The 13,773-nt window shown below is 44.1% G+C and overlaps 1 protein-coding gene across 2 annotated transcripts; it reads left to right on the forward strand.

The window, feature by feature from the left end:
* Positions 1-8,098: 8,098 nt before the first annotated feature.
* LOC149275219 (uncharacterized) lies at positions 8,099-13,214 on the forward strand. 2 transcript variants are annotated; one of them, XM_089504869.1, is made up of 6 exons: positions 8,099-8,205; positions 9,327-9,460; positions 11,182-11,306; positions 11,590-11,792; positions 11,974-12,129; positions 12,494-13,214. In XM_089504869.1, the coding sequence occupies exons 1-6, from the start codon at positions 8,099-8,101 to the stop codon at positions 13,212-13,214; spliced, it is 1,446 nt and encodes a 481-aa protein (XP_089360995.1). The 2 variants fall into 2 exon arrangements, with proteins under 2 accessions (XP_089360995.1, XP_089360996.1); XM_089504870.1 differs by having other exon boundaries at positions 11,590-11,786; positions 11,986-12,129; positions 12,512-13,214.
* The last annotated feature ends 559 nt before the right edge of the window (positions 13,215-13,773 follow it).

The raw sequence follows: 13,773 nt of genomic DNA on the forward strand, positions 1-13,773 counted from the left end.
ACTTTAATATTATTGCTATAAAGGTAGGGTAGACATGTAAAACCACTATAGCATAATAGACAGTGCAAATCATATATATATATATATATATATATCTATATCGTGCTATCTTATATATATACATATATATATATATATATATACATATCATGCTATCTTTTATATATATATATATATATATATATATATATATATATCATGTGCTATCTTTTTTCACCTATTCCCCATACAGTCATGCTTTGGCAGCCTCCACCCCCCATGCAAGCAATGGGTTTAAGCGATTCCTATAAATATAGCAAAGGAACTAATATTATCTAATTAGCTACTAATTGCAATAAGGAATATACAATGATAGTGATTAGGATTTAAAATACGGATTAGAAATGAATGGATAATCACCCGACAGGAATATAAATTAAAAACCTGGCATAATGTACTGAATATTAATTAGCCATCACTGTTCTGCGTGGCATATAAACAGTGGCATATTTGGTTTCTACTGATAGGAATATCAACTACATTGTATCAATGGGTCTGATGATGTCATAAGAGTATTGACAGATTAATACAGCGGTAATGTGAATGTTGGTATTTTATTGATCAAATAATTCTGGTTCAATGTTACGCAAGATAGCCATTTTTTTTTGTTACACCCCATATTTTAGTGTACAAAGAATATCTCTCCAGATTGCAAAGGGAGTGGTAGGGAGATTATATGAGCGACTATGCGTATGTGCTGATGTCTGTACAGTAAGGCGTGTGGAAGCTGATCACCGCGCAGTCCACGCGTGTCTGCACACAGGTGTGTAGACAGATCACCGTTCATTAACATGCACAAGGATGTATGTCTATACATAGGCAGGAGGAGACTGGCCACTACACGGTACCGTGTGCACGCGTGTCTACATGTGCAGGCTGAAAATGACGGTACATGCTAGTCTTTTGCTTTTCAGTAAAGCGTGACAACACACATTAGACTGGTCATTGTCCAGGAAAGGTGTGTTAAAATATACCATCATTTTACAACCATAATCCTAAAACGTAAGGCGTGTGCGTATCTGAATGCAGGTTTGTTCTGTGTGTGCATAAGCAGATGACAATGCATAAGGGTGTGTGTGTGTGTGTATCTGTGCATAGATAGGTGTGTACAGATTGTATACAGACTCATTTCAACATTGAAGGGCGTGTGAACAGATATTTCTTCAGCAGCTGATATCGGTTTAGGTGGCCAAAACACAGCGAGGTTGCTGGCACAGATTTGTGCGAATGTTCGGATACACATTAACTCATCGGGATACAAATAGGTGTCGGAAGGGGGTATTCTGCGAGGGGTGGTGTCGGGGAGGGAGTGCATGACAGATCTGTGTGTGTGTGCATTGCGGACAGATGTGTGCAGGATTATCTGATGGCTTCTGATGTGCAGAATCGAGGGTGGGAGTAGAATGGTGGAGGTGGCATCAGAAGCAATCTCTTGGTCTCCTATTTAAACCCTGTGCTGATGAAAAGGGCCTATCGTGATGGGCGCAGAAAAGGGACATGTAGGGAGGGTGACGATAAGGCGAATACAACGCAGGAACACAAAACTGCCCAGAAATGACCCATTCCAAACCCACATGCAAGCAGTGTCTTACCTGTCTCCAGAAAGAGCGCTTCAGAGGTGGGGTTACCCCTCAACGAGCCATAGAGATCCTTCAGCGCACCCTCCACTGGCAAAGAACTGCAAGATGAGCAACTGTAAGGGGCAAATGGGGGGGAGGGACCGAAGCGGAGGAGGGTAGTTGCAGCCAATGTCTCCTATATAGTCTTACCCCCTTTGCTTAGAATAAAAACGGACAAGGGGCTTTAATGCAGTAGAGAGAGAGACAGCGCAAAGGTAATGCTTGCAGAAGAGGCTGGGCTGAGCAGGAAAACAAGAAGGCAGGAACAGAAAAGAGAGAGAGAAAAAAGAGAGAGGGAGGGAGAGAAAAGAGGGAGGGAGACAGGAGGCTGGGCTCAGGAGAGACAGATCCAACCTCCAGAGATGGAAAAAAGATTTGTGTGTGTGTGTGCGTGGATGAGTGCAATAGATGCCCCACCTAGTGTGTGTGTGCGGGATCATTATTGTGTCCCGACAATCACGTCAGTGTCCCCTCTAATGACAGGGACGTTCCCCTGGTGATCTACCCAGATCCCTGCCTCCCATCAGCAAGGGACAAAAAGGGTTAACAACCTCATCTGGATTGCAGCGACTGACAATGACTGCAATCAAGCTAATGCACTCTGCAGCTGAACTGCTGGCATCCGCGGTGACACGGCCAGCCTCCGTGTACAGCTATTCTACACGCTAACACATGTATGTGTCTATGGGATCACATACAACATAGGACACACGCCACTGTATCCCTGCTCTATGCATATTCTATAAGAACCGACTGGTAATACTGTGCATGCCATATTGTCGCAATTTAATCTCAATTTTAAACATTAAAAATCCAGTTTTAAAAATACAATAAAATATTTGCCCTTTTATGTTTTTGGTTGCTTTCACAGAAAGACGGAACATACCTGATACCAGCGGCCCGGGGTTATAAGAAGCAAGGTACATGTCCTTGTTTATTTTACTGATCACAGATCAAATACTAGACTGTCCGGTTCAAACCAACATACTGAATGTCATTATTTTTTTCGGGACAGAAAACCTAAAAAGTGGAATGTCCAGTTGAACGTCAGATACCGTAACCCTAGGCATGGCTGGTGGGAACGACCATTAACCGTTAAACATGCAACATGAAATGAGCTGCTAGCCAATACCTACTGGGCATTCTGATACTAGAACTGCTAGCCAATACCTACTGGGCATTTAAGACTGGAGATGGAGGGCAGGGGAGGGTCAGGGGCCGCATGGCGGAGCTAGGCTGACCAAAGCCACCTTCAGGATTAACCAGGTGGGGTTTTGGGGTGCTAAATAGGTTGGGGTTTGGGCTAGACAGGGTGGGTTTCGAAAGGGATTATGGGTAGGTCTGTAGGATATACATGTTCGGGTCAGTTAGGTAAGGGTTTTTTTATTTACCCAGCCAGTGATTTGCCTTGGAGTTGGGATCATTGTTTCTGTTTCAACTCCATGTTTTTTACGTTTGCCGATAAACACTGTGGCCACTTCTTTCCAAACTGTTACCTGTCGTTTTTGAGTTGTTATCGAAGGGAATAACATATGCGATGAAATGAACACACAATGACACATTCCTACGAATAGATACATACACTGACTCACGCACATTCACACACAATGGTCATCATATATGCACGCAACTTTATATATACACTACCATTCAAACGTTTGGAGTCACTTAGGAATGACCGTGTTTTTAAAAGAAGAGCAGATTTTGTCCAATAAAATAACATGAAACAGATCAGAAATCCAGCGCAGACGGGGTTAATGCTGTAAATGACTACTGTAGCTGGAGACGGCTGATTTTTAATGGAATATCTTTATAGGCGTACAGAGGCCCTTTATCACTCCCATCACTCCTGTGTTCCAATGGCCATTTATCACTCCCATCACTCCTGTGTTCCAATGGCCATTTATCACTCCCATCACTCCTGTGTTCCAATGGCCCGGGGTGCTGGGGGCGGAGCTTAGGAGACATTCAAACTGGTAACACTATTGTGCATGCGCATGATTCTGCACATGTGCAGTATGCATTCTCTGGTGTCCCAGAGGTCAGAGACAGAGCGGGTTACAGTGTCAAAATCAGGACTGTACAGCACAAAGTGGGACAGTTGAGAGGCATGGACACAACTCTAAGGCCCGTCTTGCATGGAACTGTCCGCTGCACTGATGGATCTTTCTAACCGAGCTCTTTTTCCCATTATCTTTGGGTTAGATTATTGAGACTGTCCATCTCCAGGCCAAACTTTCACCCCAATATAGGGTCAGAGGTTTCAGACACATAACTCATGCCTCTTTCACTAAGGCTTCAGTTACTTTGTGAAACCACAAGACCGGGGTCGGAATCGTGGGAAGACCGTGTTCTCCGATTCCCGTCTGCGTCTCTCTACAGAGTGAATGTTCCACGCAGGCTTTCCCGATCGGAATATTTTCCATTCTGCGCTCTTTTTTTTTAATTTTGCTTTGGTTTGACTGCTCTTTGTTGGAAACTTCCTCCTGTTCATGAGCTTTAGCAAAATATACCATTTTAGTTGTTGTAGCGGCTCCTGGCACACAATATTTTTAACTGAACATAAAACCCCTTAAAACCCCAATGCTTGTCCAATAAAATGTTATTTTTTTACGCCACAGCACAAACATTTTAATAGATATGGCCCCAAAATCTAAATATCAACAAATGTATGAAGCAGACTTCAATAAAACTCAATACTACCCCAATACCAGTCCCTTTAAGAAGGTAGGAGGGGTGTGTCTGGTTGGAAAGGGGTGGGATTAGCCTTGTATAGGGGTGGTGTAGCCCCACCCCTTCCACCCAGACACACCCCTCCTGCCTATTATAAGTAGTAGGAGAGCGGCTGGAGGGCCGCTTTTGGAAGTTCCCGGGTATGGGCACCAGTGATCAGGAGGGGAACTTACATCTATGCAATAGTAAATAGTTTTGGCATCTCAGGCATGCTAAGGTCACATGACCCCTGTGTATTTCCCTGTGTTTATTATGCATACAGACAACGAGACAAAGTAACACAACGAGCAGAAGTAGGAATTACAAGAGAAATGATCATCAAAGAAAAAAAGCTGGATAGAGAAGATGGTGGTAGCTACCCGAAAAGACTCTTAAAATATGCAAGTGATGTGGAAGGAAGAACTAAAGACAGATGGATATTAATAAAGAGAAAGAGACAGATGGGGTGATGGGGAAGAGATTACACAGAAGGAAGTAGAGAGAATAAAAACTCACGTTATGAAGAATCCACATAACAGAATTGACAGGGGCACGCAGAGCGCGACAGCCGGACACAGCCAATGTGACAGCTATGGCAGACAGCAGAGTAAACGCGCTGTCAGCTCCGTGGCCAGGAGCTTTATCGTGTGATCACCAACTCTTGGTGAACTCTGTATACTTTTTCATGCTCCATTTAACCCTTTAAATCAGCAACGGAGGGCTTTACAATGCTCTGAGGAACTTAAGAGAATCCACACCAAGAACAGGTTAATTATCAAGTGGTCACAATCAAAAGAGCGAGCAGAACATACAAGGGCGCAACAAAATCAGGACTACACAAGAAGCCACGGCTGGTCATATTAATCATAATTCAGATTCCGGTGACAACAGCAGCTGCGTTATCATTTATTTCACAGCAATCAACATTATGCGGATCCCAGCAAAGAATGTGCCCATCCTACGCGTTACTTATTTTACAGCAAGCACAAAATGACTTTTTGTAGTCAGTAAAGTACACAAATACACACACAATAGCAAACAACAAAACAAAATAGCAAATATAGAAGCAAACACATGCAGTAATCTGATAAAAGCCTTCAAAGAGTTGGCTATATATTAAAAAATATGGCTATATTTATTAAGGCAAAATGTAAGCAAAAGGATACATTAGGAGTACTCGCCATGGTAACCAATGGAATGTTCTCGTCGACTGCTCTGAATTAAGCACTTCTGAACCCGGTTTAAAAATAGATAAACAGATGTATACGCTTTACTCTCTGCGTGTATCTACCCAATAATGAGAATCTAGGGGAAGAAGAACAGAAAAAAGAAATCTTCGTGACTGTGGACACCTATGGTCCTTCGCTGATCTAACGAGCACCTTCACCCAACACTTGTTGTCCAGCATTGATGGACTGTCCATCCTGAAGAGAGAAAGACCCTCAAAATGCAAAGATCAAAGCTGGTGGAATTCTACAATGTAACTGCTTCTCATTACTGAAAACGTAAGGATGCGTTTTAGGAGATTATAGTTTGTAGAACGTTCAGTGGTATAAGACCATTTACTCTTGTATTTTATTTTGGATTTTAAGGTCTTCTGCTGGGTCCACTACAGAGGCCACCAAAGTGCCACACCATAACTTAAGGAAGAGGCGTAATGGAGTCACGGATATTTAAAATGCTCTTGCTGCAGATGAGTGAGGAAGTGATGCGTCTTTCTTTTTAGTAGTTGTATTTTTAGGGTTGAGACATAATCAGGATAGACACAAAAACTTTTTTTTATTAATTCACATTTAACAATTTAAGGGAGAGGGACAGAAGAGATGAGGGCCAAACATGCGACCAACGCACTTTGTAATAATGGCATAAGCCCAGCATTTTAGGTGTCCAAAGTAGGACACGTTCATTGGAGGATGAGGCTATATGCAGGGTGGGGGTGTTTTTAGGTAGCATCCATTGGCAGCACAGAGACCTTTAATTTTTATTCTCCAAGCATGCTTTTGAATACCCGCTGCTACTTACTGACGCTGTGCACACCTCAGTATTCTTCAACAGCGAAGAAAACATGGCAATATTTGTACATTTATACAAATATTATATACCGGTATTTGGACATTTATAAATGTGTATTTCTTTATTTCTTTTAAATTTGTACTTAGGTGCACTTAACTATTCCGTTGTTAAAAATATATAACATTTTTTTTTTTGTGATTATTATAATTCCCGGAGATGTTGTTATCCCTGCAAAGAGATGAGTCAAGAAGTCATTACAGTGTTTATCTCAGCATAGCGGCGAAACCATCAGAGAAACTGTCGACCTTTTCTTTTAAATGGAAACACATTTGTGTTATTTCCTTGTGCTGAATTTAATCATTCCTGCGTTAAACAGCAGAGCGCGGCTGATATTCATATAAATACAGATAACTTTTATTTTAGACTAGGAAGTAGATAACCTTTACATTACAGATTGTATGGTCACCGGGTTGCCGTCATGATAGGCTGGAGCCGACCAGAATGGCTGATCGTAGCGGCCTGATAATGTTTATGTGAGGGTTTGGCATGCAGGTAGAAGGGGAAACCTCTCCCAGGTAATCCAGATAAGGTGCTGCTTTCCATATGTTAACCGTATTGATCCCCTAACAATCACATTAGTCACTTTTACGCCACATCCCTTTGGACTATATGGATTCCCAAAAAAGGCAAATTAATTATTTTTATTATTTATTGTTTTATATAGCGTAAGTGAAGGCTCCGGGTAGCTGGAGCCCAGAAGTTCCCAGGTATGGTGATGACAGCGTGTGATGACAGCATAAGGCAGCAGGAAGCAGTATTTGTAGATATTTTTTGTTTTAGATCAGTCGTTAGCTTTTAACGATTTAAACGATTAAAGTACACTTTTGGGAGCCTCGTACTTACATATATACTGAATTTATTGGAATATTTACACCTAGTGGGAGATCTGAGTAAAAGCTATAATGAGCTCCGCTTTAGCCGCTTGTGACTAAGCCGCTGTTGTGTGAAAGGCTCCGTGGGAGCCGCTGTCGGGCAGGCCACTTGCAGCTGTCCCCTTGGAATGTTCTCGGCTATCAAGCAACTGGGACTTAGAATTTTACTTTTATTAAGTGTGTCGTTGAACACGCGTGAACATGTTCATTTAGTGCCCGTCTAACCAAACGATACAAGACTTGTCATTTTCTGGGTTGTTTTTTTTTGCTTCCATTTACCAAAACCTAGTTTTAAAAAAAATATTTTTTTGGAGTAAAATATAGCCTTCGATGGCTGCAGAAAACCCTCTCAGGGTGATTTATAGAAAGAAGATGGCGATAAAATGATGACTTGCCTGATTGGAAAGGGAATGGTTATTTCTTTAACAGCGGTCATTAAAGCAGCTGTTTGTGGGCCTGGAATCGTCCAGCCTTGCTTTAGCTGGTCAGTTAATAGTTTTATGCGCCGTTATCTCCAGTAACAGCTGGACAGCGTCCCCAGAGCATAATGTTTATATTTATATGGCGGGAAAAAAACCTCATCCCGAGTGCCGCTACCTCAGTTATACTACGACATTGGGCTTCCGTCCCACGTGCTGGGGCAGAAGGGGAGTGCGTGAAGCTGGGGAACAAGAAAGCCTAGTGCGCAGACTCGGTTCCGCCTCCAAGTATATAAGCAGTCTCTCCCTTCTTTGTGGTGTCACTCTGCAGCGGAGCTGAGCGCGCCATCTTGTTAACCAAGTCATGCCGCGGGTTTATATAGGGAGGCTGAGCTACCACGTCCGGGAGAAGGACATCCATAGGTTTTTCGGGGGTTATGGAAAACTCCTTGAAGTGGACCTAAAGAACGGGTAAGGAAAACTCGACATGAGGGGAGGGGGGGGCATAGAGGCGTCTGGGGCAGGATGGCATGCGAGCGCGCCGCGGGGCTGTAAGTCGATGTGCGACGGTGTAGTAAGGCCTTTACTGATACGTTTTCCCGTGGCGCTATTGTGGTAATGCGTGTTCGGTAGTGTCGTTATAGCGTGGACGCCATTTTGTTAGGGTAGATTGGAGGGGGGCGTCGAGGGCATCTATTCTGGGAAGTGGAGAGTGAATTGCCGCCCTCCAATTCTCTGTGTTACACATGGTGGGGGGGGGCTGTGGCTGCGGCTGCGTGGCGGAATCTTGAGCTCAAAATGGCGGATGGCGGTGTCACGTGGGGAGCGCGCATGTGTTTGCGCAGAGCCAGGCCTTGTTTGTATAGTACAGTAGTAGGCCGCTGCTGGGCATGTTTTCAATTGTCTGGGCTGTTAATTATTTGGGCCTTACTACGTTAAAGTGTGTGTATGTATGTATGTATGTGTGTGTGTGTGTATATATATATATATATATATATACTACGGTAGGTTTATTATATAGCGTTATAGTACAACACACAGAGTAGTGCTCTATTCCTCTATGTTGCCCAAATAAGTATGCAAACTTTGGCTATTACAGCGCATGGCAGTCGGGGTGTCCTTTTTAACGGCCTTCCTGATGACTTATAAAATGGTTGTTGAGCCTTAATTGCCTGCCCCCCTCATTCACTGAAGTGTATGTGTTTATATATATATATATATATATATATATATATATATATATATATATATAATGTGTGTGTGTGTAATGGCTGAAGGATTGCTGTAAGAATTTTTTTGTGTGTAAGGGCTGGTGTTTAACCCTTAAAATTACTGCTTACCAACAAACATGGTGGGAAGCTGTGCATGAAAGGTGTAGGAAATGCCATCAGTTAATGGCTTATTCTCTTTTTATCAAGGATATAAAGAGAACTGTACAATTAGCATAATACATGCAATGAGTACATACAAGTTAACCACATTTTTACTTGCAGGCATCTGTTTTTTCCATAGTTAAAGGAGCCACCAGTATAATTTCACTTTTCTTTTATCTGATCCGACCATCTGTTAACTGTTTGAATCCCTGTCTTTAGATACGGGTTTGTAGAATTTGAAGACTCCCGAGACGCAGATGACGCGGTGTACGAGCTGAACGGCAAAGACCTATATGGGGAGCGCGTGATTGTGGAGCACGCCCGAGGGCCGCGCAGGGACCGTGACGGATACGGTTATGGAAGTCGCAGTAAGCATTGGCAAATCTCTGGGTGGTGCCATTCATGTGTTCTAGGGGCATGTTTTAGATTATTTTGACCACTGGATGCAGATAACCTGTTATAACACAGGCGAGTTTCTATGCTGGACCATTGAATTCATCAGTAAATGTAAAAAGGGGCAGCTTTAAAAGCCCATGGTGCTATACTGTGTCAACATCTCTCCGAATCCTAACCTCTTCCATCTCTTCATGCCAAACAAATGCACTTTGGATGTCGTCTGAATCGAGACTCTTGATATCTTGGTGAACGTTAAACGGGCAGTAACACATGAGCTGTTTCTCCTCTCAGAAGGGCACAGAGCATACATTTAATCTGTACATTGTGCTACCAGCACACGTATAAACAGTGTTCACACGCTGCCCTCTGTATTCACAGAAGAATAGCGTGCTGTGATCAGAGCGTTGTGGGAGAATGTGTGCATATGTCTGCCAGCAGCGTATATAGCATGACATGCTTCACCTCTTGGTAGCTGTCTGTCCCAATATATATTTTATTGTAAGACCTTTGTGTTTGTCTGTTTAGCAGCGACACATCATTAAGACACCTATGAGTTCTTTCATTCTAAGGCAGCGCATGTGTCGCATCTGCCTGCCTGGTGACGACTCTCCTGCGTAACCAGACTGCTACCAAACACTCAAACCCCGCTCCATATTCTGCAGTGTATTCAACTCATTGGCCCAAAACATGGGGAGCAAAATTCTCCCTGTAAGATTCTCTGCGTAGGAATCCAGTTAACCAATTAATGGTTCAGTTAGGCAGACCAGATTTCTTTACTTCGGCCTCTTTGACGAGTTGATGATAAACCTGACAGCTGCTGCCGGTATCTGAGCGTTTCTGCAGTGCTACGATCTGGTGGATGCTAAATATCTACGGCAGCTCCATGTCTAAAGGCTGAGATACTGCAGTAATCAGACGATGCGGTTCCATGCTGGGGGTAACTGGCTTTGGGGGGGCTAGTAGGGTACTTTTAATGGGTAGGTGTTCTGGGAATATTTGTCTTGTTTAACGTGTATATTCTTAACCTTTTTGCATGTTCAGTTCCAAAATCCTTTTTTAACCGTCCTTGATGTTTCAATTTGAAAGAGACCAGTGGGGGCTGAGACCATTGAGGCTTAAGATGACTGCCTTTCCTGGTTGGCCTTTCCAAACATTGTGTGACCCTTGCCCTATGACCCTTTGGCTGACCTTACCGGAAGCCATGACGACTGCAGCCTATTGCCATTAGACGCAGGGTGATGGTGAGGATTCCAAGGGTTAGCACAAATTGGTTTTCATCTGAATTAGGCGACTTCCCTTCCGTGTGCTTCCAAACGCCATTTCTTACACCTCCTGCCTTAAAGTAAATACAGTGACTGGCATCTTGTGTTAAAGTGCATGTAAATGAGTTGTCTTAGTCTTATAGTCGTGTGTTCTTTGAAAACCCGTAGCAAATGTTGCTGGAGTGTTTTCCCTAACCAGCCCCTTCCCAGTAACGGCAGAGGCGTGTGTAATGCCGCGTTCCTGCCCGTCATCTCTCGCCAGATTCACAACGACAAAGGAGGTTTTATTTAAGATGCACACATCTCTTTATATTAAGCCCTCCAAAAGAGACTTAGAAGTGGCTTGTGTACTGTAGATGTCAAGCTGATCTCCTCTTCTCTGTGCGATAAAGGTGGTGGTGGTAGTGGCGGCGGAGGCGGCGGCGGTGGTGGCTACAGGAGTCAGCGCTCTGGTAGAGATAAGTATGGACCCCCTGTGCGCACGGAGTTCAGACTCGTTGTTCAGAACCTCTCCAGTCGATGCAGTTGGCAGGACCTTAAGGTGAGTGTTGGCATGAGTGTGCCCTCATACATGCAACCAACTTCCCTGCAATTGCTATCTCTAAAGCTTATGTCAAGTAATCAGGTGGTGAAGCAGGATTGTTTCAGAATGTTATACCTACAAGAAATTATTCTTGTAATGCACATATTCTATTCAATGTACAGCCTTCAATGCATTTTGAGTTGCGCTAAAGCTGCTTCTTGCAAGTGTTTTGTAAACGTTTGCAATCTAAAGTGTTCACATCAGATCAATTGGATTTAATAAAACTCCCTCTACCCCGCAGGATTTTATGAGACAGGCCGGGGAAGTGACCTACGCCGATGCCCACAAGGAACGCACCAACGAGGGAGTCATAGAATTCCGGTCCCATTCTGATATGAAGAGAGCCCTGGAGAAGTTGGATGGCACAGAGATAAATGGGAGGAAAATTCGGCTGGTGGAGAGCAAGGCTCGTCACAGGAGGTCATATTCTGGGAGCAGGTCCAGGTAACTGCTTAACGATGACGATGACTTATATCTTAGTTTGAGTTCCACCATCTTTGTCTGTTTATTTTGCTGACTTGGAGGCGTTAAAAGGCGATACTGCTGCTGGATATTGTGTATTAAAAGTGCGTTGCGGTCTCGCACTTTAAAAGCATGTGCTCAGTGTTGGCTTTCTCCCCTGTAGGTCACGATCCAGAAGCAGGAGGAGATCCCGCAGTAGGAGCAGGCGCAGTAGCCACAGCAGATCCAGGAGCCGTTCTCGCTCCCCTACAAAAAAGAGCCGCTCCCGTTCACCTGCTAAACGCAGCCAGTCCCGCTCCCCTGCCAAAAGCCGTTCCAGGTGAGGATTTATTCAGTCTATTTGCATTGCCAGTGTTAGATCTGTTTACACGTATGCTGTGGTGTGTAATGAAACATGGCAAACTTGTTCATATTGCTTGCAGCTGTGGTGCTTGTACAGCAGGCGTGTTCTGTGCATGCATGCAGGGATCTGATCTGTCTCAAGTGGGCTGTCGCTGGTATAGAGTATAGTGCATACACCATAGTAAACAGATGATTTAACTCACTCACTGCAAGGAAAGTGGCAAGAATGATGAACTAAACATTAAAGAGTGTATGTGATGACTGGAGTCTCACTTCATTCTTAATATATACTTGATGGCTTCCTCTTCCAGTATTCATTTTTTTTTTATTTTTTTTCTCAGGTCTAAATCTGGGTCCAGAAGTAAGGAGCGTTCACCACCAAAGCAGAGGAGATCAAGATCAAAGAGCAAGCCCAGCTCTGAACATGGTTCCAGATCCCGCAGTCATTCAAAGGGCAAACAGAGGTCTCGTAGCCTGTCAAAGGGCAAAAGGGAGAGATCCCGTAGCACATCTAAAGACAAACGAGAGAGGTCCCATAGCCCAACTAAGAGCAAGAGAGCAAGGTCTCGTAGTAGATCTAAGGGCAAGAGAGAGCGAACCCGTAGCAGGTCCCAAAGCAAGGAGGAACGCTCTAGTAGCCGTTCTAAGGGCAAAAGAGAGAGGTCTCGTAGCAGATCCAAAAGTAAGAGGGAAAGGTCTCGAAGCGGGTCTAAAGGCAAGAGGGAGAGAACTCGTAGCAGATCTAAGGGCAAGCGTGACCGGTCTCGTAGCCATTCCAAAGGAAGGCGGGACCGATCTCGCAGCAGGTCCAAGGGGCTCAGAGAACGCTCTCGGAGTCGTTCCAGTAGCAAGCAGGAGCGCTCAGAAAGTCTTTCAAAGAGGGAAAGGTCCTCACGCAGCAGGTCCAGATCCCGCTCCCCCAAGGAAAATGGCAACGGGAAAGCCCGATCACGTTCAAAGTCTCCCACTCCACCTAGTGTCAGCAAAGAGGGATCTGCCTCCCCACCCCCTCGGGCTGCCTCTGCCGCCAGCTCTAGGTCTCGCTCCAGCTCCCGTGAGTAGGAACCTAATGTTGCAGGGGCCCGGCGTTAGAGCTGTGCCCCTACTACTCTATCCATTGTTAAATTCCTTGTGTGATGTTCTGGTGCTGACACACCTATGTGAATCTTTGTTGTTTTTCCAGCAGCGAGCGGGTCAAGGCGTTAAATCCCAGCTGTGCAAATTCTCATAGGCTGTAGTCTAATCCTTTCTCTTGCATGTCCTGGCACTGAAGGGGTTAGCAGTTTGTAAAGGCAGGTATTGACAGCAGCATGAATCCCTGGCCCTTTGTCACGTTTTTAGAATTTACAGAAGCTTCCTTCTAAAGCTGTGTTCTGGATGTTATGGAGAATTAACCCTCAGAATGCTGAATTGGAACAATAGTTTGATCCCCAGTTAACTCTTGCTGCTGACTTTGTAAATAAAGTTACGATTTGTATTGTCCTCGGCTGGGGCTATTTTTTATTAAATTTTTTTTATTTTGGAAAGTGCTGTATGTACATTTTGTAGAGCCAATAAAGTGCGGTGCAAACATTGTGATTGCGTCATTCCGGTGTCCTGAGTGCGGGTGGAATGTGTTTCT

Source organism: Sceloporus occidentalis, unplaced genomic scaffold (genome assembly GCF_023333645.1).
Source record: "Sceloporus occidentalis isolate IW3139 unplaced genomic scaffold, rSceOcc1.0.p SCAF_293, whole genome shotgun sequence".
Classification (NCBI taxonomy): Eukaryota; Metazoa; Chordata; class Lepidosauria; order Squamata; family Phrynosomatidae; genus Sceloporus; species Sceloporus occidentalis.